The sequence below is a fragment of the Sceloporus occidentalis genome, unplaced genomic scaffold, assembly GCF_023333645.1.
Source record: "Sceloporus occidentalis isolate IW3139 unplaced genomic scaffold, rSceOcc1.0.p SCAF_1, whole genome shotgun sequence".
In the NCBI taxonomy this organism is placed as follows: domain Eukaryota; kingdom Metazoa; phylum Chordata; class Lepidosauria; order Squamata; family Phrynosomatidae; genus Sceloporus; species Sceloporus occidentalis.
In genome coordinates, this window is record NW_028316981.1 from 279,689,543 (window position 1) to 279,713,375 (window position 23,833).

Genomic DNA, 23,833 nt, shown 5'->3' on the forward strand with positions numbered 1-23,833 from the left:
TCCCATTACATTCCATAGCACATAATATGAATATTTGTGAGTGGCAGTTATATAAAAATATGGTTGATAAATCCTCTGATTTATTGCAGTAAGTTCCCCAATGGATGAGGTATTGGCCTCCTTGAAACGAGGTAGCTTCCATTTGAGGAAAGTTGAACAGAGAAACCTCCCTCCTTTCCCTGATGAAGATGACAGCAATAACATCTTGGCGCAGATACGAAAAGGTGTGAAACTGAAGAAGGTGCAAAAAGACATTATGAGAGAGTCATTCACAATTTTACCTGATGATGACCCTTTGACCCGCAGCATCCATGAAGCTCTACGGCGAATTAAGGAGGCATCTCCAGAGTCTGAAGATGAGGAGGAGAACCTGCCTTGCACAGACTGGGAAAATTAAGGTAGCTAAAAATTTCTACTTTGCTTACTTATATTTCTACTTTACTTATACATTTTCCTTCTTTGGATACTTGTAGCACATTTAGTAATGTAGTAGTGTGTCACTACCTGTTTGCAACGAGGGAAAATGAGTATGTAGCTTAAGATCACAGCATCCATATATGCTCAAAACAAAATGATCATTTTATTTTACTTTTCTTACTAATGGATTGTGCCCAGATTTAGGTGTGTGCAACTGGCCTGGTGGAAGTAGATTTTCCTACTCTCCCCTTTCCTCCTAGCTTTGAAACTCCTGCTCAGAATGGGACATACTGGGTAGGGAGGAAGAGGAATCATCAAATTAGGCCAAAGCAGCTTCTATTAGTAGTGCTGTATTTTCAGTGGAAGGCAGATCTTGGATCCAATCCAGAAAGTTTGGACTAAAATACGGAATGAGTTTGTCCAAAATGGTAGGTTTTTCATTCCCCTTTGTCAAGTAAATGTTTACATGCTCATAATATAAAGTGGTTCACCATGGCGCTACCTTTATGTGATAGTGGGATTGTGTGCGCCTGTGAAGCAAGAGGCTAAAATGATGGTAGCAGTGCTGCTAGTAGGGTCTCCCATTTCAGACAGACCTTTGCTGAGGAGCCAGATTAAATGTGCTAAACAGCTACTGGGCACTAGCAGTAGAGGATGTGGAACATTGGTAGAGGATCTCTCAGGGACAATGACAGTGGCATCAAAGCTAACACTTGTTAGTACTGCACAGAAAGAGGCATCCCTCTGGAATGTCTTTTACTATAAAAACCCCAGTGATGAGACAATCCAAAATGAAACAAGAGATAGTATAGAAGATGAGACTCCCAGGTCAGAAGGCACTCAAAGAGCTACAGGGGAAGATCAGAGGGCAACCATGAGAGCTTTCTCATTGGCCACTCCCAAACTATGGAATGGCCTGTCAGAAGTGATACGGAATATTGCCAATCTTGACAGCTTCAAAAGGGCTGTCAAGACGGATCTCTTCCGACAGGCCTTTCCTGAATAATCCACCCGATCTCCCATGGATACAGACCATCACAGAGAACACCCAAAATGCCCACCCCCTTGCCTCTAACTGGCTGAATGTTTGATTATTTAATTTTAATCTTTAATTATTTTAATTCATGATTGTTTAATTGATATTTTATTGTAGTAAGGTTGGGAGGGAAGGACTTAAAGGGATGTATTTTAATTATATGTTGTATTTTATATGTATTTTTAACTGATGTAAGCTGCTTGATCCTGCAGGAGAGGTGGCATATAAATAAAAATTTATTATCATTATCATTATAATAATAATAATTATTATTATTATTACTGTGAGTAATGCTGTGGCTAATGATGCAACTGGACACAAGCCAAAAGGACGTTCAGCTGCTGATGTGCTCAGAGGTGAAATAAAAGTCCAAAGCTACATTACACATATTAAGGAACCTGGAATGGGTGAAGCATGAGTCAGGGGAAGCTAGGCAATAGTAAAACAAGAAATGGAAGATGTAAACATTGCAATACATGGGGTGAGCAAGCTAAAGTGGACAGGAATGGGACATTTTGAGTCAGATAAGTACACAGTGTTTTACTGAGAAATGGAGGGCACAAACAGTGAGGAAAGATGTAACAAAAGCGGTCAAGGATATACAAAGTCTGACTGATCTGTATCGGTAAGACTTCAGGAAAAACCCAACAATATAACCATAATCCAAATAAATGGGTCCTAAAGCAAATCAGGCATGAGCTTTCCCTGGAAGTCAGGATGACTAAACTGAGACTCTCGTATGCTGTGGAAATGAATAGGAAAAGAGTATGACCACATTCCAGATGGATAGACTCAATCAAGGAAGCAATGGTCCTGAGTCTGCAAGATCTGAGCAGGACTGTGGATGATAGGGTGACTTTGCGGTCTCTTATTCATTGTAAGTTGAAGTCAGCTTGACAGCAGTTGAAGACAGCAACAATATAAATCAGAACACTTCTGCACGTAGAGAGACAGATAAATAGCAAAAGTAGGAAATCATATTGATGAAGTTTTAGCTAGATGAATCTAGACTGGAAAAGATAGTTGGAAGATCTTAACATTGTGCTTTGTAAAAGTAGCCATTTCAGTTCATGGTAGAAAGATACACTTTGCCTCATTTCTTTATTTTGGCTGAATTGGACATTCTTTTCAGTGCTGATTCCTCGGAGGCCCTGTGCCAAAATGTATCTTAGCTTATACTTTTAAGTTGTGTGAAACTGAATAGGACTAAGGCCTCCTCTCTAGCTCTTAATTCATTCATTCCAATAAAGGGATTGACATGCTGGAAAGTAGACCTCTGCTATTTCTTCTAGAAAGTAGAATTCTGCTAGTGGGGCTCATGGTCTAAAAAGTTAATTAAAAAAAGAATTATCACAATTTGTTGTTGTTATATGCATCATATTCCATTGTTCTGAAAGTCGCAGGCCAACTCTACATCAGGGAAAACCCCTGAATTTCCCCTGAATCTGTGCTGATCAGGACACACTATGCAGGACCCAATCAGCAGCAAACTTGGAGTAAAAACATCTTAGTGTGAATTTTAAAAACTCATAGATGGTTATGAAATTTCCAGGAAACTTTGGTGTTTCCTGTATGTATGCTATCAATTTGTTCAGAATTTGGAAGTGGTAGTGTTGCAGGCAGGAGAGATCTTCTGGCAGATGTTTCCATTTTCAGTCAGTTGCTGCCTCTGCTGCTTTCCTACAGCTCCAGAACAGATTGATACTGGCTGCAATTTACCTTCCTGACATTAAAATAAAGATTTTTCCTGCTTGTGAGGTGTTTGGTCACTTCAGAGTGTGCCACCAGAAGCAGTTGGGGGGGGGGGCTGCCTGGAAGGATGTTTTTTCCTCCTCTGTGCCACTCCTGGCTTTGAGGTCAGTCTTTTAATTTTGTTCCAGATGGGGAAAATAAATGGCAGCTGACAATGATCTGTCCTGGAGGTGTGGTAAAGGCATTGGCAGTGGGAACTGACAGAGGACCACAGCAATATCTGCAGTATAGACAACTGCTGTGAATAAAACAGGTGTGGGGCAGAACACATGGGGATTTCCCCCAAGTGTAGACCTGCACACAGGCATACATTGCATTGTTAACTGACTCTTCCAAAATGTGTACAGTTGGATAATAGCACATTTTGGAATATCTTCATTCCAGGTAATTGTGTGCTGCTTTTTTTTAAAACATAAAAGCACTAGGAAACTATTTGGGCAAAAAATTATTCTGGACATTTTTGGTATCTGTCCTTATCTGACAATGCATTTTCAATTCACTAGAAGCTTTTTTTTTTCTTTTTTTTTTTGGAAAGTGCAATATTTCCAAGTGGATTTCAATAATTTGTGTCAGCAGAAAAAAAGAGATTGAGAAATATGATGCTCATAGATGGATTTAGTCACAGTCAAACATTGCATGAAAGTCTTAATCTGATCTCTGGGGCTGCAAGTTAAACATATGTTTCATTAGTGGAAGTAAGATTTGTTCTCATCATGGTTGTTATCAATTTGACAGAGATGGCCCTACAGAATTAATATATGAATTGGCATGCCAGTAACTAATTGCAGATAAATTTAATTAAAAGGAAGGTCAATTTCCAAGACTGTAAGGCAACTTCTTCAGTAAAAAGAAAATCAATTTTATATTGTAGCTTATTTAAAGGGTGAAATTACTGATTTTCTGTGCAAATCAACCTGTTGTTAAAATGTGTAGAAAAAATATGAAAGATCGAAGTATTTTCCTTGTTCATAGATGTTCAAATGCTGTAGTACGAAGTATGAGTGTGCCGTATACTACTACTGAGGAGAGTGTGGTTAGGATCTTGATGGTTGCATGACCAGTAGAGAATTTCGAGCTCCACAGTGACAACAACAAAAAAAGTTGTGGCAAGTGACCAACTTAACATCAGCCTAATTTACCAGCAGGATGCCAGCCAACAGCTCACCCACTAGTTCACCATAGTTCCTGACACTTCTCAGCACCAGGTGAGAAGACTATAAAAGAGGCAAGCTACAGGAAAAGAGATTCCACCTCAACATTAGGTGGAACTTCCTGACAGTGAGGGCTGTTCAACAGTGGAACACACTCCCTCGGAGTGTAGTGGAGTCTCTATGATTCTATGATAGGTGCCTCCAATGCCGACTAGCTGGGCTCCTATAAGAATTTTAAAATCTCTTGCCTTCTTGCGGTGAGAGATGCACTGAGTGGCTGCAGTAGGACATACCAGGCACCCAAGTGAGCCTCCATTTTAATCTCATTTTTAAAAAAATAGGAATCACTTTGCACATTGCAGCTGTTCATCTGGGGAGGGGAGAGGAATAATGGTATCTGTAGAAAATACTACACTGTGTGCATGGAGCAACTCTCCATGTTGCTGCAGCATTTTAAAGAAAATGTACCTGAATATATTAGCTGTGGCTTACATACCAAAATGTACAGGTAGGAGAATACTGAAATTCAATCTGTTGGGTATTGAACCTTACTAGATACTATGGTGATTTAAATTGTACTGGAAAGTTATAGAATTTAAATATTTGCTGTTGTAAAATGAATTTGGTTTCTAAACATAGTAGAGCTGTAATGTTTAATCAGTCATCTTTAAATGACCCAAACAGTCTTTTAAAAACGCAAATGTACTGCTGAAAATTGTACAGTTTAAACATAATTTTCAAAAGGCATGAGCTAGTATGCCTGATTATCTTTATTAAGAGGTCCTATGTGCAATATGGGTGTGTATCATTTGAATGCTTCTTACTTTCTAACAGTTCTTTAATTATATGCAAATTTAATCAGTTGATTAATTAACTAAACTTTATAGAAATAATTGCATTCAAGATTTTTTAAATTGCCTGAAAATCCTAACAATTAGCAATTTGTTTGTAGTTTTCTTACTTTTTAGCAATAAATAAATAAATAAATATTTAATTTTTTTACAAAAATCCTTATCTGATATGAAATTTTATTGGAATTTTAGGATGCTGGTATATCTTTGTGTCATTATTTCCTAAGCCAACATCTCGAAGGATCCACAGAAATTGATGAACCGGTGGAGTGACCTATTTCACGGGAAGATTGAGAAACATTTAACAACTTTATCTAATTCATGTCATTATATGCAATAATCACTAGAAAATGCTAACTTTTCATTGAGATCAGAAATGCCCAGCATATACTCAGATTAATGGCAAAGTTGTTTTCAGTTGTGTGATATTAATTCTCTGATTTGTAGCTTCATGCTGGTGTGTTTCTTTGGTGTTACAAAAAGCAGCATGAAATGAAATATGGTGCTGGCATAGATTCCGAGATACCTATGGCAGCTACAATAGGAAATCTAAGGGACACATAATAGATGTGCTTAAAGCTAACAGATTTCCATTTAGAAAGCTAGAATTTGAGTTAAAAGCAAATTTGCAGTTTATTTTTTATCTTTTTTTAAAATAGGTCAAAGGATTCCATGAAACAGATCCAAGGATTCCACAGTGATTACCTTTTCACCGCTGAAAATTGATCACCACCTTCAATGCAGGAAAAGGCTTTCTCTGATAAAGCATTCTGATATTTGCATTTAGAGCTGGGGTAACCTTTTGAAATTCATGATAGAAGTTTCTGGTTGGACCAAAACCCATCTTATTTAAGTATACGTTTTGCTTAACTTTGAGGACAGGGGACCTTTTCAGATATGTTCTGATTCTTCATTCACTTTCTACATTTGTGTGAAGCAACAATTCAGCAGCTATGACAGCAAAGCTTCATTCTAGTGTTACCAGGACAGGTATGAAATCTTGCCTTTGGTTCACTGAAGATTTTGCCACTGAAAACTCAAAATGCAACTTTCCCATTCACTAATTTATCCAATTGAAGGAATTCACTTAAAATGCTTCCTTTCTTACCATATTTTCCATACAGGAAGTGGTTTTCAGAGAGAAGAGGCATTGGTTAATTATTCATAGAAAAGAATACAAATTAATTTGAAAATGAGAACATGTACAGAATAACGGAAAGTACCCTAAGAGAGGAACACATAAGAATGTATTTGTTTACAGTCTAGAACATTTAAAACAGTATATAACAACCCTTTAGAAGGCCATGTATACTGTGTACATCTTATATTTTTAAATTAGATTTCTCTGTGCTTTATTAATAGTAACATTTTAATTGCAGGGCTGGGTTATAATAAAATTACATAAATTTTTATTTATAGAAGCAATATTTTGTAACGAGAATACTTAAAATTATTTTGTCTATTAGTTTAATTGTTCTTTGATTACTCTAAGGAAACTTTATTTAAGAAGAATGAAAAACTGACATAAGATTTTGCTTTTAAGTTGGACATTAATGATATTTTTTCTGTTTTCATTATTCCTAGTCATTGTTAGACATATTTGAATTACATAACACCCTGCTTATTTGAAAATATGCTTCCTGTTAACCCTGGTTGTATAATGGTCTAAAAGAAGGCACTGCCTTCAGTAAAGTGAATATCTAAAGCAACGTAATCCCAAACAGCATGACTAATAGCTGCAGGCAGCTCGTTTTATAATAACAAAATACTGAACATTATTTCTACATCAGGGCTAATATTGCCGTTATTAAAACTCATGATGAAAAACTACTTGTAGGAGAATCTTGAGCTTGGCCAGTTTCTTATTTTAAATACACTTTAATGTATACTTCACTTGAGAATTGATTATTCATTATATGGGGAAGCAATCTATTTTAAAACAATTTACTGTACTCATTCACTGTTACAAGCCGCTTCCATGAACTTTGTATATTAGAAAGATCACATAGAGTAATCTGACAAGGTTAAACGTATTGCCCTTTTCTTTTTAAAAAATAGTTGGAGAACTGAGAATACTGGTTGATATACATTGCATAACTTAGTCCTCCTGAAGCCCTGGGTCTGCAACAATAACCACTTTAACCAATAATAATAGCACTACCCAATATTTTCATGGAGCACTGGCCATACTTCTGGCAGGTGTATGTTTTCTTAAGCTTATTGCCTTATATTGTCTGAAATGTTGTCCTTTTCTAAAGAAAAGCTTGAGAACAGCATGAGCTCAGTTAATACAGGAGAGACTTTTTGCTGGGAGAAGAAAAAGTACACCAGTTGCATCATGTATTGAACATTATTTCCCCAAAGAACAGATATCACAACTTTATTTCCAAATTACTGCATATTAACCCAAATTGCATTATTGTATGTGGTTCTAATCCCAAATAATGCAGGGTTTGGTGGCAATAATTAAATAGCTGCAAACTGTATCTGTTAACCTTTTGCATAAACCATAATGTATGTAGTTGCTGTGCCTTTGCTGTTTAGTCACCTACACTCCAGATTTCCACTATATATTGTGTTTGAACTCTCAGCCATGGCAGAAAACATGGACTTCTAAAAATTAGGATGGCATGTAGACCATGTAAAGTTTTGCACAATCGTAGCAGGAGCTTCAAGAAACACATTTCAGTAGGCAGTCCATTGAATATATTAGCAAAACCTCTAAACATGAAGACACAGCTTGTTGAAAACAAGGAACACCACTCCTTCCTTTTGCACTGTTTTGCATCCACAAATTTTGAATTCACGTGAGAAGTTTATGAAGCTCTCAAAATGATTGTACAGTGTTCAGGCTTTATATATCTGAAATCTTTGCCTTGAAAACTGCATGGTATTTTTTAAAAAACAAACACACAACTGTTTGACAGTTGAATTACTGCAAGAATATGAAACTGGCTTGGATTTGTAAAATGGCTTATTCATAGGAACATATTTTATATATATTGGCTGCTGTACAGTGGTTGATCTCATATCCAGAGTTTTCCTTTTAAACATATGTTTTTTTCATGATCTGTTAAGAAGAAGAGATTAACCTGGCTGTCATTTAACACTGAACAGCATTTTACACAAATCTGTCAGATCCTAGGACTTTGTCTCTCCAGCTGCAATTCCTTACTAAATTTCCAAGCTTTTTAGAATAATAATTTTACGTTGTCGCACCACGGCATTCCAAAGCTCCCTACTGGTTACAGTCCTTGAGTCTGCACATTGCCCAGAACAGGCTTGGAAAATACATGGGCAGTTAAGAAGAGATATTGGTTAAATGTTTGAAGTGAGGAAAGTTCAAAGCTGTGCAACTGACAAATGTGCATGAAAAATGCATTTCAGTTTTTTATGTGCAGTTTGCCATACTGTACTGCAGTAGTATGTTATTTGGCTGTTCACTATTTGTAATTACTTTCTGATCAATGTTACAATCTGTATTTGAAACTGGGTGTATTTCGGATCTAGTTGGATGTTCCTGAAATTGGATTTGTACTTTTGCAAGGGACAATAAATACCAGGAGATAAGTGGTGTGGTTTAGCAATTGTGTATGTAATAAGGGGTCCAAAGCACAGAGACATTTATTTCCACTAAAAAACCTTATTAAGTTGAAGGGGAACAGCATCATTTATTGAAGTGGTTTCATCTTCTGATGAATGATCCCATGAGTCTTTAATTTTAGTTGCTTGGTTTATTTATATAAGTAACTTTAATATTCTTTAATATAGATAGATTTGTTTCTTAATTCAATCATTTATTCACCAAGCTTTTCAAAACAGAACAACTGATATAATTTAAAAAGTGAGATAACCAGGAAAAAAATTAACAGCATTAAAATCATGTCTTGCAGGGCGAGAGGGAATGAATCACCATAAAGAGCCTTTGCTCTTGAGTTTTATCTTACGTTGACACTTCCCTGCAGAACATAACTGCATTTTTGTAATGCAGTCCTGTGAAAAGAAGAAATTCACTTATTGTCAGCATTTTTATTTTTATTTGCACTGATTTTAAAGAGTGAATTGTAAATTAAAGCTATTTGGATTTATGAGCACATTTTATTTTCACTGTAATGTGTTTGTAGTTCAGTCACCTGTATTTGTCATAATGCCCTCAGAAGCATGAAAAAGATATCTAATGTTGGTAACTTGTCAAGCAAATGGGCTTATGGGGAGGAGATGCTTATTGCAAGAGATGGAAGCACCTTACTGAGAACTTTTGAGATATTTACATGCTAATAGAGTTGCTAGATAATAGAGTGCTATCAGCATTGACCCTTGTCCAGCAAGAAATACCTTTGGGTACGCAAAGCGGAAGTAAATATCAGAATCTAATATGGCGTCCTGTTTCCTCGCTGGTTTCAAAAATACATGAGGCAGTTGGAATCCTTTTTTCTGCTCTCAGAATTCCATGGATTGGGTTTTTATTAATATGTCTTTTTTTAATAGAGAAATACTGTGTAATGGTTTGGAAAATACCAGACGCTATTTTATCCTATAAATATATCAAATTTTTTAAAAAATCCAGCAAAACCAAGTATTTTGCGACATAAAATCTTATGAAATTAAAATGATTTGGGGCATGGTGGTCATTACACTAGTATCATTTGGAAAAATGTTTTCTGATGTTTTGTACAATCCTCTGTTTTTAAAGATAATCCACATGAAACTTCTAGTTTTGGACTTAAAGATAAACAGCATACATATAAATCCCCTTTTCTGTTTGGCACTTAAAGACCTTAATAGGTCTACAATTTTTCCAGGCATTGCACCCTAAAAATGTATTTATTCATTATCTCCAGCAGAGATGTTTGCACTGACTCTGATGATGAAAGTGATTGAGGGTCTATTTCAGGAAATATCTTGCCCTCAGGTTTGTACCTGGTTGAAATGCGAGTTGACTGAAATGATCACCTCCCACTATCAATTGTAAGGAGAACCTTCTCTGAGCTGATTCTGTCTTGCTAATTTAGAGATCATGTGTTCAAATAATTGTGGGATTGCATACTCAGGCTCACCAAATACAATTATCATGGCAATTATCATAGCCGCCTCGATTGTATTTTGTAGAGAGGCGGGATATAAATAAATTTTATTATTATTTTTATTATCTGTAATTCTGGCTGCCAGCAGATCTTACAAGATTTCATCTAAATGTTGGGTGGGGTATTCTGGGAGTAGAACAAAAAGAACCTTCCCAGAGGGATCTTGTTCTGTGCCAATTTATGGTCAGTTTAACATTATAGAAATAAGCTGGGAAGCTTCAAGATTCCATGCTCTTCTTGCATCACAAGGTTTTGGAAGCATGCCCATTCTGCTGATTTGTTTAAAGTAGGTTTACTGGAAAAAGCAAAACAAAATTAAACTATGGTTTATGGTGCTTACATATCTACTGTTTATTAAAAATTCTTGCTTGGACATAAACCATTTTTTCAGTGAACTCTTACCGTTACCATTTAGTATTATGTCTGAACTGGGTGCAGAATGTTTGTTTGTTTTAAATGGGCCAGGCTATATCTTGAGCTTGGAAGCAACCCTTGTCAGGATTTGGAAGGGATGTTACTGTGAACATCCATCATCTATTGCTACTTCTCTGTAAATATTCCTCACCAATTGGTCCCAATCGCTTTTGCTCCTGTGACTTGGAGCAAGCAAGGCAGTTGTATTGGCTAGTAAAAACAATGATTGGCTACCATGTCCAACCATGTCCAGTGTCTGAATCCTTTCTCAGCAAGACTGACTTACAGTGATGGAACTAGGAGAGTATCTGTTAACCCAATCTTATCTTGGGTACAATCTTGGGAGGTGTGGTATTGCTTGAACTAATTGAATTTGTTGGTGACTTCAGAGAGTATATGCAGTGTACTGTGGATGACACCGGGCTGACCAGCCATGGGCATTTATTACAATTAGATCCATCCATCTGGTGCTTCTGTTCTCTGCATCCTTACTATATACCTCCTGTAGTATTTTTGGGTGGCTCAGCCCACAGAATAGAAAGAGTGATAACAGAAATTCTGCACTGAATGACCTTTATGCAGAGATGAGTTCTCAAATGTGTGGGTTAGTACAAAATAATCACAGCAAGAGTTTTCATTACATTCAATTTTTGATAGTGTGTTTCACTTTAAAAATGGTAATAAAATGTGCAATTTTCAGGATGTGTAAATGAAGTCATGTGTTTACTGGGTTTTACCACTTGCTTAAAATGTCATTTACTACCCATATGGTTTTAATCATGATGGTTCAGTTTCTTAGTATATTTGATGGCAAGTTGTGATATGAATTTAGATGCAAACTTCCTTCCATTCTGCTGTTCCCTTTCATTTTTGTAAAGGAGTACATGCAGTATACATGTGTCACTTTCAATGCTGATTCAAATTGGAAAAAACACTATCTTGTATAGTCCTTCTTGGCTGTTTCACTTAAGACTACAAGTGAGAAATATGTTCTCCCCTATATGCAGTAAACTAGTGGATTAGAGAAGCAGCAAAGCTGAAATTCTTATCTTGGACATGCTAGTTTGTAGGGAGTTTTAAAAAATCTGTACAGGAACAACATTCAAAATGTGTAACCTGGTACATGCAGTACGAAGTGGTACAATTCAGTAATGACTATCACATATTATGCCTATGCACTTGAATTGGGCAATGTAAAACATGATATTGGGAGATGCAGTAGATTTTGTAGTGTTTGTTCTGTTTTTAAGATTAATATCCTCATCTGAAACTTGATTCCCTTGCAGGGAAAGCCTAGAGGCAGGTACCAATACAGAAAGTGACAGTTTCATAGAAGATGATGTTAAAATGAAAAAGTGATGTATGTGTTAAACAAATTGGAATTATGGTCCCAATCTAGTTCTTCCTTTCTCACTGTTTGCGTCTGCTTTTTCCCCGAAAAAGGCAGAAGATCCACTGACCAATCTCCCAGTGTCATGTGTTTCCCAGTCCTTATGTTTTACATTCATTTTTCTACAGCCTGCATAACACTTGTACCATTTTATGGGCTGCTGAGAATAGAGCTGTGTTAATATGTTTGCTGAAATGGAGAAAGCTGTTGATTATGTTGCATGGATAAACCTTGTTCAGTGTTAATGGAACATTTTGTTTTTGAAAGCTAAAAAAAATAAAAAAAGAAATTTGATTCACCATTCACTTAGGTGCAAAGAGTAGACTAAAATCAATACACTGTGCTACACTTCTTTAACACAATTGTATTTAATAGACACTGTAAATGGACATTACATTTCTAAAATACTCCTGCAACTTGCAATACCTTTATAATGCTCAGTGTTCTCAAGTATTAAGCAAGAAGCATAAACTAAATGAGCATCAGCAATATTTTGCATTTTTTTACCTGTTTGCCTTTTTGCTCCTCCCTCTCTTTAGTGCAGTCTTTCTGCAAATTTATTGTATTGCTTCGTACTTCAGAATATTTTTAAACTACCATGGCTTCAAAATTCAAACCTGTACCCAAAGTCCTGAATGATTTGTCTCTTGTACATGCAGTGTAACAACATACTTTAAACGTTTTTGGTGCTTAAAATGTTCCTTTGTTTTCTTTAATAAAGGATATTTATTTGAAGAAATTATTTCATCATTTCTTAGAAATTATTGCATTTATGTAAAAGGCCTTGACTGCTCATTTCTTCAAAACAGCTATGCCAAGTAAGGTTCAAAGGTTGCAAAAATTACTTTTTTGGACTGTAGTTCTCAGAATCTCAGCCAGCAAGGCCAGTACATGGCCTTGGTTATATTTTGCACTAGCAGTCTTTGCTCACCTACCTTTTCTGCTCATGTGCAGAATTTTGAAGATTATTTCACTAGAGCCAAAGCATCTCTTGGGCCCAAGACAGATGGGCCAAAAGGGGTGTGGCAGCGGTGATACTAGGGTTCCAGACCATGCAGCAACCACACAGTCCAGAACCCTAGTATGTAATGGCGGCCTGATGGCGGCATCCCACCCACATAGCCTCCGCTATTTTCACGTTACAGATGCATAGTATTCGCACATTGCAGCACTTGCAACATAACCCGGGTGCCAGTAAAAACCTGGAAAAAACGGGTTCTTTTAACTCTGGAGGGAAGTTGCGTGGTCTAGCAGCTGCTGCGTCCCTCCGGAGTTAAAATGGGTACCTGCAGACCCCCATTTTTGGGTGGTCTTTACTGGGCCTTGGAGTCCTTATCATTTCACTTTCCCATGCAAAATGAAACGCTGCCTGCCTTGCGCACAAAATTCTGCTGTGGATATGTAGAATATATATGCAGTGGCATTCATCTGAAATGTTGAAAGCAAATCTTAGAAACTTCAGCTGTGAGCCATAGGTGAACTTAAATAACTCAGGTAATGCCTTTAGAACAGAAGGTAAAAGTCCTTGTTTTTTAAGTTTAAAGGTGAAGAATAACCCATCCACCTTGAAGGGGTTTGTGATTATAAGAACTCTGAAGAAAAAGAAACAGAAATTTTGTTAATTATGAAATTGTTAGTGGAACCATTTTGTTCTCAGTAGATCCATATCATAGAATCATAGAATCGTAGAGTTGGAAGAGACCACAAGGGCCATCCAGTCCAACCCCATGCCATGCAGGAACTCTCATTCAAAGCATCCCTGACAGATGGCCATCCAGCCTCTGCTTAAAGATCTCCAAAGAAGGAGACTCCACTACACTCCATGGGAGTGTGTTCCACTGTCGAACAGCCCTTACTGTCAGGACGTTCTTCCTAATGTTGATGTGGAATCTCTTTTCCTGCAGCTTGCACCCATTGCTCCGCGTCCTGTTCTCTGGAACAGCAGAAAACAAGCTTGCTCCCTCCTCAATATGACATCCCTTCAAATATTTAAACAGGGCTATCATATCACCTCTTAACCTTCTTTTCTCCAGGCTAAACATTCCCAGCTCCCTAAGTCGTTCCTCATAGGACGTAGTTTCCAGACCCTTCACCATTTTAGTCGCCCTCCTTTGGACACACTCCAGTTTCTCCATGTCCTTTTTGAATTGTGGTGCCCAGAACTGGACACAATATTCCAGGTGGGGCCTGACCAAAGCAGAATATAGTAGCACTATTACTTCCCTTGATCTAGACACTATACTTTTATTGATGCAGCCTAAAATTGCATTGGCCTTTTTAGCTGCTGCATCACACTGTTGACTCATGTTCAATTTGTGGTCTGCTTGGACTCCTAGTTCCCTTTCACATGTAGTCTCGTTCAGCCAGGTGTTCCCCATCCTATATCTGTGCATTTCATTTTTTCCACCCTAAGTGCAGTACCTTACATTTCTCTGTGTTGAATTTCATTTTGTTAGCTTTGGCCCAGCTTACTCCTAATTTGGTGTCAGCTGCAAATTTGATGAGTATGCCCCCAATTCTGTCATCCAAGTCATTGATAAAGATGTTGAATAACACTGGCCCCAGGACAGAGCCCTATGGGACCCCACTGGTCACTTCACTCCAGGATGAAAAGGAGCCAATGTTGCGCACCCTTTGGCTTCGGCCAGTCAACCAATTACAAATCTATGGCCTGATACAGACAGGCCAAAATAAAGCTGCTTCGGGTCTCTTTGGAGGTATGCTGTTTAAATGATGCATGTGTCCTAAGAGTCTGGAAGCTGCTGCTTAGGATTGGAGTGTGGCTTTGGTGCAACTTCCAGACTCTTAGGACCCATGCATCATTTAAACAGCATACCTCCAAAGAGACCCAAAGCAGCTTTATTTTGGCCTGTCTGTATTGGGCCTATGTAACAGTTACCTTTTCTAAGCCACATTTTACAAGCTTGTTTGCAAGAATGTCTCATATATAGCAACAGGACTCCTGTCTAGTTTCTTGGCATTTTAATGGTTTGATTTCACACCCATCCACCCAGTACCTTTCTTTGTGGACCTGTCTCACCCTGGTGTGCAGATGTTCCTCTCCTCTCTCCTAGCTCATTGTGCCTGTGACACTAGCAGTGCCTCTGTGAAAGAATTAGCAGTTACCAGCCTGCCAAATATCCACAAAAGTGCTACATTGGTCACAATCTGGCATTTGAGCTTCAGCCTTTATAAGAACGCATAAATTGGGGGGGGGGGCAGTATTTTTCACTTTTGCAGTGATCAGCCTTCATACACTGGATTTTTAAATTTTGTTCATTTTGTTTTTATGCCTACCTACCTTTTACATCATTCCTCCTTCTCTGGCCAACCACTCATGTTGTTTCAGTTCTTTAGGATGCTGGTGCTTTCGCCAGTAGAGAACATAAATGTCTTGTTTCTTGACACACTGGAGAAAAAATCCTGTTGCAAAGACCAAGGGCCTGTACACATGGGTAAAAATGGTTTCTATATAAAATTGTTGCTTAACTTTTTGTATATGATGTAAGTAGTGGGTGGATGGGTGGGGGGTTGAGAAGAATGTAGTGTTGAAGTGAATGCCGACTGGTGGAATGTTTGAGATTTGCATGAAGCAGTTGGTGAATGACAGGTAGATTTTTCGGTTGGACTGAAAGTCAGTTCAGCCTGTGGTTTGGGAAGAGTGCAGTAAGAAAAAGTGAGGGGTTTGAGCTAAGACTAGGGTTGGAGTGAAAGAAAAGAGTTTGAGATGAATGGTTAGTAATGGTCTGATTTAGACTGAGGTTGTTTCAAATGTTTAAATGGGTTTTTTTAAATATATATAATTAAGGTACTGTTTATTTACTTCTTTAAAAAAAAGTTTCACATTTTTTAAATATGCTTTTGACCTCTGGAATTGCAATCATTTTGAGATCCTGGTTTCAAACAAGGCGTCTATAGTGGCAGTACTGAAGATAGCAAAGTGGAGTCCTGTTGGAGATTTAAAAATAGTGTAAATCCTCATAGGAGCCTCGAGAACATTTAGATTGACCCCACAGTTGCTGTCATACAAGGGGGACAAGAAGAAGTCCTTATGTGTGATGGAGGTGGAGATCAGGAAAAGCCCTCACACTGTTCGCAGAAAACACAGGCAAGTGAAGTCGAAGGCTATCATGGCCGGCATCCATGTTTTTTTGTGGGTTTTTCAGGCTATGTAGCCATGTTCTAAAAATTTTTCTAGAACATGGCCACATAGCCCGCAAAACCCACAAAAAACCAACACAGGCAAGGTTTTACATTTGGTGGGTTGAGTACAAAGACTCCCACATTTAGCATAGTGGTGGGATTGCCAGAGAGGAATCCTCACCATTGCTGACAGTAGTAGGATATAAACAGAGATCGCTGCAGGCCTCCTCTACTCATTTCTCACCAGCAGGCTAAGCCCTTTCTGTTTACTCAAGCCTTAGAGTTTGAACTAACAGAATTGTGAGTTCGTTTTATTTGCATGTTGTTTTCATTCATACTGTGAGCCACCTTGTGTCCTGTATTGTGACAAACATGGAATAATAAATATTTATTTATTTATGATTTATTTATTTAGGTATTTATATCCCGCCCTTCAGCCCTAATGGCTATCAGGGCGGCTTACATTTATTATTACTTTTAACCAGACAAATATGACAATCGGAATCCTTTATGGGAGATATGTATGCATAAGCCCCGTAGTTATGGTGCTGTGCAGTAAACCCCATCCCAACCCCTCCAGTCCCCACTTCCTGGGAAGAGCTGCTGTGATCGATGTTTGCTTGTTTCCTGCCATTTCCACCTCTTTAGTGCAACAGGTAGAAAGAAGAAGGATCTCTGTTGTAATTCTCCCTCATGCCAGAGACTGCTCCCACGAGAGAGGGTGGGAACATTGTCCAGCTGCTTTCCAATAGACAAGCGAATAGATCCCTGTCAATTGTAGCAGCTGCTACCTTGAAAGTAGATTTTGGGGGACTTTTACAGTCCCTACATAGTCCCTAAACTAGAGGCTACATGGTTGGTTGGATATGTGCCTTCAAGTCCTTCCTGACTTATGGCGACCCCAAGATGACCTGAGCTTTTCTTGGTAAGGTTTGTTCAGAGCAGGTTTGCCATTGCCATCCTCTGAGACTAAGAAAGTGTGACTTGCCCAAGGTGAGCCATTGGGTTTCCATGACTGAGTTGGGAATTGAACTCTGGTCTCCAGAGTCATAGTCCACACTCAAACCACTACGCATAGGGATACACATAGGGATAATGTATGCATAACAGTCACAAATGCATAAGCGCAGGTTGAACATTTGTAACTGACATAGAGGATTCTGGGCAACAGTATCTTAAGACTAAATTAAAAAGCCTCATCTGGATGCTATTTTGAAAAAAATGATGGCTGGCTACCTGGAAATCTAAACAGGAACACCACATGGGAATCTTGTAGCAAAGCCTATTAGTACTAATTTTTAGTATACTAAATTATATTAACTTACCATAAGTATACTTTTTCTGTGTGTAAGCTACGAGGACATTAATATACATCAACACAAGATGGAATGTATTAGTCTACAGAAGTGACACTGAACTTGTAGGTTCCCCTCTCTCATCTAGCTTTGGCAAAATGAGACAGTAATGTATTTAGCTTCTTTTCATCTCTAGATGGCTATCCTAGCAGGAGGGCTTAGCTAGGTACAGTAGTTTTTGTATTCTCCTAATATCAAAAACCAATTTTCAAATTCTTGTATTGAAGCAAAAACAGATGAACTACTGATATAGTTAATGAATCCTGTTCTGCACAACCAACCAACCAACCAACCCAGTATTTAGTCTAAAGCACTGATTATCCCCAAGTCCTGGAAGTATTTTGGTCCAAGATTATTCACAGAATTCCCTCACTATTATTCCTATCAATTGGACACTGCTCATATTCTCAAAACTATCATGGAAACAGTTATCTTTTTATTTATGTTTTCCAAAAGGAACCTTATTTTTCTAGAGGCCTAACAAAAGAAGGAAGAAAGCTAATTGGTAATCCAAGCCTATTAAGATGTTTACTTGAAAAAAACTCCCACACAGTTCACTAGCACTTTGCAAAACCAAAGTTGGCATTCTGTTAGTGACATGTGAATGCATAAAGCATACCATGGCAAACTATTCACCAAAGTGCAACCGATGTATTCTGCTGACAGTGGTGGAAGCAGAATTACACATACATTGATGATTCATACTGTATTTATCGGTTCTCCAATGCACATTTCAGTTGTGCACTGCAGTTGAACATTGTGGTTGTGGACTGCACATTCTGTTTGTGTATTATAGCTCCACATTGCACAACAGCATCCAGTCATTGATATGTTTTGCACAATGCTGCTTGGAGTGATGCTGTGTAGAGCTGGTTGGTTCAGCATCTCTCTGCACATGGATATTTACACTAGGCTAAGGGAATGTTTGTAAAACCACAGCCTCCTCAATTTAAAACAAGATGTTACTATTCCTTTGTGTAAGAATGTTTACAATAACTGTGGCTTGGATTTATAATTCCTGTGATGGTCCTACTGGAGGCAATGGGGGTTACTTCAGATGATCCATCATGGAGCTAACTGTGTGAGCCCTGCAGGGTGACCAGGTGCCCTCCTTTTCCAGGACATGTCCTACATTTCAACCTTTTATCCAGGAAGAATTACAAGATGTCCTCCATTTTCAGAATGACTAAGAAGTCCATTGAGTAATACTGCATTTGCTGATCCCCCTTGAAAAACTAATCTACTTGGCAGCCTGTCCTGACTGCAAACAGGGGGATAAGATTGATCCTTCCAGAGTTCTTTTTTTCCTAGGAACAGCAACAGAAAATATGTGCCCCGAGGGCTCAGGGTGCATTTGTTTCGTGTAGAGGAAAAAAGCAGCAAACATGGCAATGGGCTGCTTCAGGACACAATGCAAATGTTGGACGGGTTTTTCCCTTAACGTACAATGGACAAATGAAAGCAATAATTTAAATGTAGATTCAGCCACAGGTTTGTTGCTAGTAAGTACAATTTTAAGCGTTTGTCTTGCTCAGAGTTCTATAAGTATCTTGCAAGCCAACAAGGCATTTTGACAAAACTAAGTTCTTCAGAAAAATACGGCTGAATACATAATAAAATATAGTATATGTAAAATAAGCTGGAAATAAACCATACAACATATGTCATATAAGCTGGAAATGAATTTATCTTTATATTAGTGTTTTTATTTTGTAATATCCTACATTTTTCTTGACTGCCCAACATTTTGTGGTACCCATTCCTCCTTTGTAGTATGACATCTGGTCACCCTGGAACCCTGAAAATTTGCTGTTCTGAAAACTCTCTGGAATATTGAGAGAAATAATATGTGAAGCTGCAGAGGGAAGGAAAATACAGCCAAAATTGCTTCACTTTGCTTCCTCCAGCAGATTTCAGACCTTTCTGCAAACGAAAGAAGTTTTTCTGTTTATGGGAGGACAATTCTGATTCCAGCCATATAATTATGATCCCATTAGAGATGTCACAAAGATGCAGATAGAAAATGGACTTCTTATAAATTCTAATTTATTTGCATAATGTGTTTCTTAGAAAATTAGCGAACTATGTTTACATTTTCTCTTGCTTACTAAAGTTGCAGTTCCAAGCATATTTATTAGAGAGGAATCCTCACCAGACAAAGAGTGGCTTAACTTTGAGTAAAGATGCACAGGACTGAGCTGCAGTCAAGCAACTGTGCTGGTTATCCTCACTGGCTGAATCCTATGCTCTGGGAGCAACTAATTCTGGAGTTGGTGCTGGATGAATCAAGTGGCTACAACATTCTTGGACAGAGTTATAAGTAAGAGGCTGCAATAACCAGCTTCCAAACAGGGATATACTTAGAAAACCATTTTATGTCAAAATCAGAATTGCACAACATGACACTCTAATTGAAAACCCAGTAGCACCTGAAGGATTAAGGTAAATGCTGCCATCCATTCAACAGTTCTGTAATACTTAAAAAGAGTTCAAGAAGAAAATAAATGAGTAAATTACATTCTCCGGAACAACAACTGTATTTCAAAATAAAAACTGTATTTTGTTGGGTTTTAAAAGTTTTTTTTAAAACAAGATTCCATACTTGTCATATACCGTTATACACAATGTGATTGTTCTTCTATGCAAGTTCTTTGCATGTTTCAGAAGTCTATAATACCCAACATTATTTTCTTGCATGTATATATCCCCACAGTTTATCTTATGATAAATACAATACATAATATCTGTTTCTGAGAAACAGCATAACCTTTTCCCATATGCCAATTATTTTCTTAATACAGAAGTATCGAACCTACAGTAGGTATGAACACCTAATTAGGAACTTCAGAGTACAATTCCTAGAGTACAATTTCTAAATGCCCACCTACTGTAAAATGATCCTTAAAATATTCTTAACAATAGGATTTCATTTATATGTGCACTTAAGTCCACCTTATCCCATATACATATTAGATGACTTTTTTGGGAAATTCAATGGTGCAGCCCTCATAGATTTTATTTTTTTACAAACATAAGAACCCAAAGTCAAGCATCTTAATATACATGAGAAAAGAAATTCTCAAATATTGATTTCCAATTTTTAAATTTAATTTCAATAGGAAAATATTAAAAATGTGCACATTTAAATTTTTTCCATGTATTGTATATATACATATGTGTGTGTACATATACAAAGAAATTTTTTGTACCACACATATACACAGCATTTAAGTGGAAATATTTTGTAAACTGTTTTCCCACCTGGTAAATGTTGTATTAAAAGTTTTGATCTCATTAAAAATAATGTTACTTTTTTTGCCATCGAATTTTTGTTCTAACTTGTTATAATTAAGAACACTCAGCATGTACATACTTCATTCCTTTCACAATTACACCAATTTTATACTTTGCTGAAGATGTTTCCAATTGACACTCATATAGTAAGAGAATCAGGTACAAACGTCTCCAGGTAAATTAAAATCAGGTAATCACGACTGTCCTGGACCTCATAAAATTACACATCATCAACATCTAACTATTAAGTTTAAAAAAGAAAAAACAACTCACCATAGAAAGCTTTTACCTATGAATGTGATGAAAAATATTTTCCCCAATAATAAATAAATAAAGTGATAAAATAGTCTAAAATAGGGATGAAATGTAAATGATGTGTACAGTACATACAGTATAATACATGATAATTTAGTGGTTCATTAAACAGTAATCCTGACATTTCAGGAGACACCTGTTAGATTACAGATAAAGAAAATGGCATTTTACAAATTAAACCATGTATCTTCTCCCACTTTGAATACAAATCAGAATGCGTGTATTATACATTATATACATACAGTACACACATAAAAAACCCGACTTATATTATCTAGTTTTGAATAGCAGTCCTTAAGTGGAAAAATTGCCTTTTGTACAGAGTTTATATTGAAGCTGGATTTTGTATTTAACATTCAAATTAATTTGGGTGTAAATAAAAAGGTCAGTGCATCTTTGTGGTTGATTCTTTTTCATTCCTATTTTAAAATCCTCTCCAATATTAGACAGTTTACAGCAAGACTGTCCCATAATGCAGTTTCCCATTCAGTAAGCAGAAATCTGACACTTGGCTTACTTTTCAGGTTTTTTTCTTTTTAAATTAAAAAAATATATAAAGAAATACATGTTTGGCAAAAGTCTTTTGTAAATTACATCAAAACAACTTTAAAACATGTTCACTGAGGATAACTGAATTCAGTTCCTGTTTTGAATTCAGTATATTGCCTGGTGTGGTTTTTTGATAAGACGTGAAGATCCCAACACATAGAAAACGAGAGAGAGAGAAATCCTGTATCAATTTCTTACCATTCTACTGGGTCTTAAAAGAGAAAGTGACTGAGCAAGGGAGGTCAACATAAAGAGAATGCTCTGTCTATGACTCTATTTCTACAGCATTAAGGTTTTTTGCTAAATAAATTATTAAAATGTATCTCAGTAACAGCATGAAATAAACCCATGTGACATTTAAAAAGACTACATTGACCCTTATACTTATCTGTGTATAGGGAATTTGAAAATACTTTTGAGGGACTCACCTGTCTTCACAGATTGGCTTCAAAATGTGTAACAAAATGGAATACAGAACTTCTACATACATGGACTAAAAGCAGGGAAAAGTAAACCTTACACTGGACAATATTGTTAAACACCAGAGTGAACATCATAAATAAATACAGTATCTTCCAGTATAAAAAAGGGAAGAACTCTATACAAGCAGTTATTCACTAGGCTTTAATTAAAGATGCAAAGCTCTCTCACTCCTGGCAAGAATTAATTGTTAATGCACTGTTTCTCAACAGTGCAAAATATCCTGAGAAATGATTAAGATTACAACAAAAGACAGGGCTGTCATCACAAAGTTCTTGCACAAAACACAGCTATTAGGTACCTTGATCAAGAAAATAAAATAAAACAGATCTACATTGTGTCTAACACTAGAAGGTATGCCATTTGGGGTACTTCTCATTATTTCACTGTCTAATAATTAGAAAAGGATTGCATTCAATTACTGTTAATATCTTTCGAGTTATCTATGGCCAATTATATACAAGGAGGTAATTTGTAATTCAAGTTATTTTTTTTCCAACTAGCTACAAGCTGAATTCTAAAATTTTACACTGAAATATACTGTTGAAAATTTAAAACAGGCCCTCCTGGAAGAGCATTTTCCTAATTTTGTGCAACTTTGATGCAGAGCCCAACAAAGTCCTATGAAGAGAGACAGTGCATCTTTAAGAAGGTTGGCACTGAATTCCCATTTCCTTTAGCTGCATTCTATTAGCTTGGCCAGGTTATCTCGTAGTTCTGTTAGTTCAAAGATTTTGCCATCAAGAATTTCTAAAAGTGTTTTCAAGTTATTGCGAAAAGCTTCTTGTTCACTCTGACTTTTCTCCAGACGCTGCTCCAGATCAGATAGTTGTCCTTCCAGGTCTTTGTTTCGCACTTCCACTTCCTTGAAGACAAAGAGGGAGAGGGTATGATTTGCCAAGACAGTACTACATTTTAAAAGTTTTCTGTTTATGTGGCACTGGGGCAAGCCTGATAGAAAATACGCTACAGTGTGGGACCAGAATCGTGTCTGTCCTGCATTAAGTTGGAAGATTGGCAAGCTGTTGAACAGGGATCGTCAAACTTGTGGCCTTGCAAATGTTACAGTGCATCTCCTATCAAGCTGGGCTAGCCTGGGCCCATGGGAGTTTCAATTGCAGAGCAAGGTTTATCTGCCCCTCCCCTTGAAAGTAGTTGCATTTTGGACACCTTTTTCTAAAAAACAAAATAAAAACTCTCTAGTCCCTCTAGCTATTTAAAGGCAGAAATACTGCAAGCCATAGCCCTCAGTCCCAAATCATTCTCTCCAAAAGGATGCCATGTTCACTGCATTAAAAGCTGTGAGATCAGAGAGAATAAATAGGTCTCTCCCCAACACAGATGACTGCATATTGGGACCAAGGCAAGCTGTTGTATCAAAAGCCAGTTCTTGCATCAGAACCCTGAACTCCAAATAAAATTAAGCCAGACAAATGGCTTCATCCAATGGTGTCTGGAACTGGTCTGTAACCTTCCACTTATGGATCTTGCCCAAGAAAGGGACATTTGCCACTAGTCTCAATATATTAAAAGATTTTATGGCTTCAGGTGATAAGGCCTTAAGAATGGTCTTACCACCATCTTTTTAAGGCATCAATGGCC

At 37.3% G+C, this 23,833-nt stretch overlaps 2 protein-coding genes across 5 annotated transcripts in view; one reads left to right on the forward strand and one right to left on the reverse strand.

Annotated features, from left to right (window-relative positions):
* JMY (junction mediating and regulatory protein, p53 cofactor) overlaps window positions 1-12,848 on the forward strand; it is a 61,442-nt gene extending 48,594 nt beyond the window's left edge. Inside the window, exons 10-12 of one of the 3 annotated variants that reach the window (XR_016277747.1) lie at window positions 90-398; window positions 5,867-6,197; window positions 9,101-12,847. Coding sequence is in view for 2 of the 3 variants with exons in the window: in XM_089494699.1 (XP_089350825.1) it covers window positions 90-397 (308 nt within the window). In the remaining variant the exon portion in view is untranslated. Of the gene's footprint in view, window positions 1-89; window positions 399-5,866 lie in introns of all 3 variants that reach the window. The other 2 variants (XM_089494710.1, XM_089494699.1) reach the window with 2 other exon arrangements.
* A 5,673-nt stretch (window positions 12,849-18,521) lies between these two features.
* HOMER1 (homer scaffold protein 1) overlaps window positions 18,522-23,833 on the reverse strand; it is a 104,946-nt gene continuing 99,634 nt past the window's right edge. For both annotated transcript variants that reach the window (XM_089494728.1, XM_089494722.1), the window contains one exon: window positions 18,522-23,096. In XM_089494728.1, coding sequence (XP_089350854.1) covers window positions 22,908-23,096 — 189 coding nt within the window. In that variant the 3' untranslated portion in view covers window positions 18,522-22,907. The remainder of the gene's footprint in view (window positions 23,097-23,833) is intronic.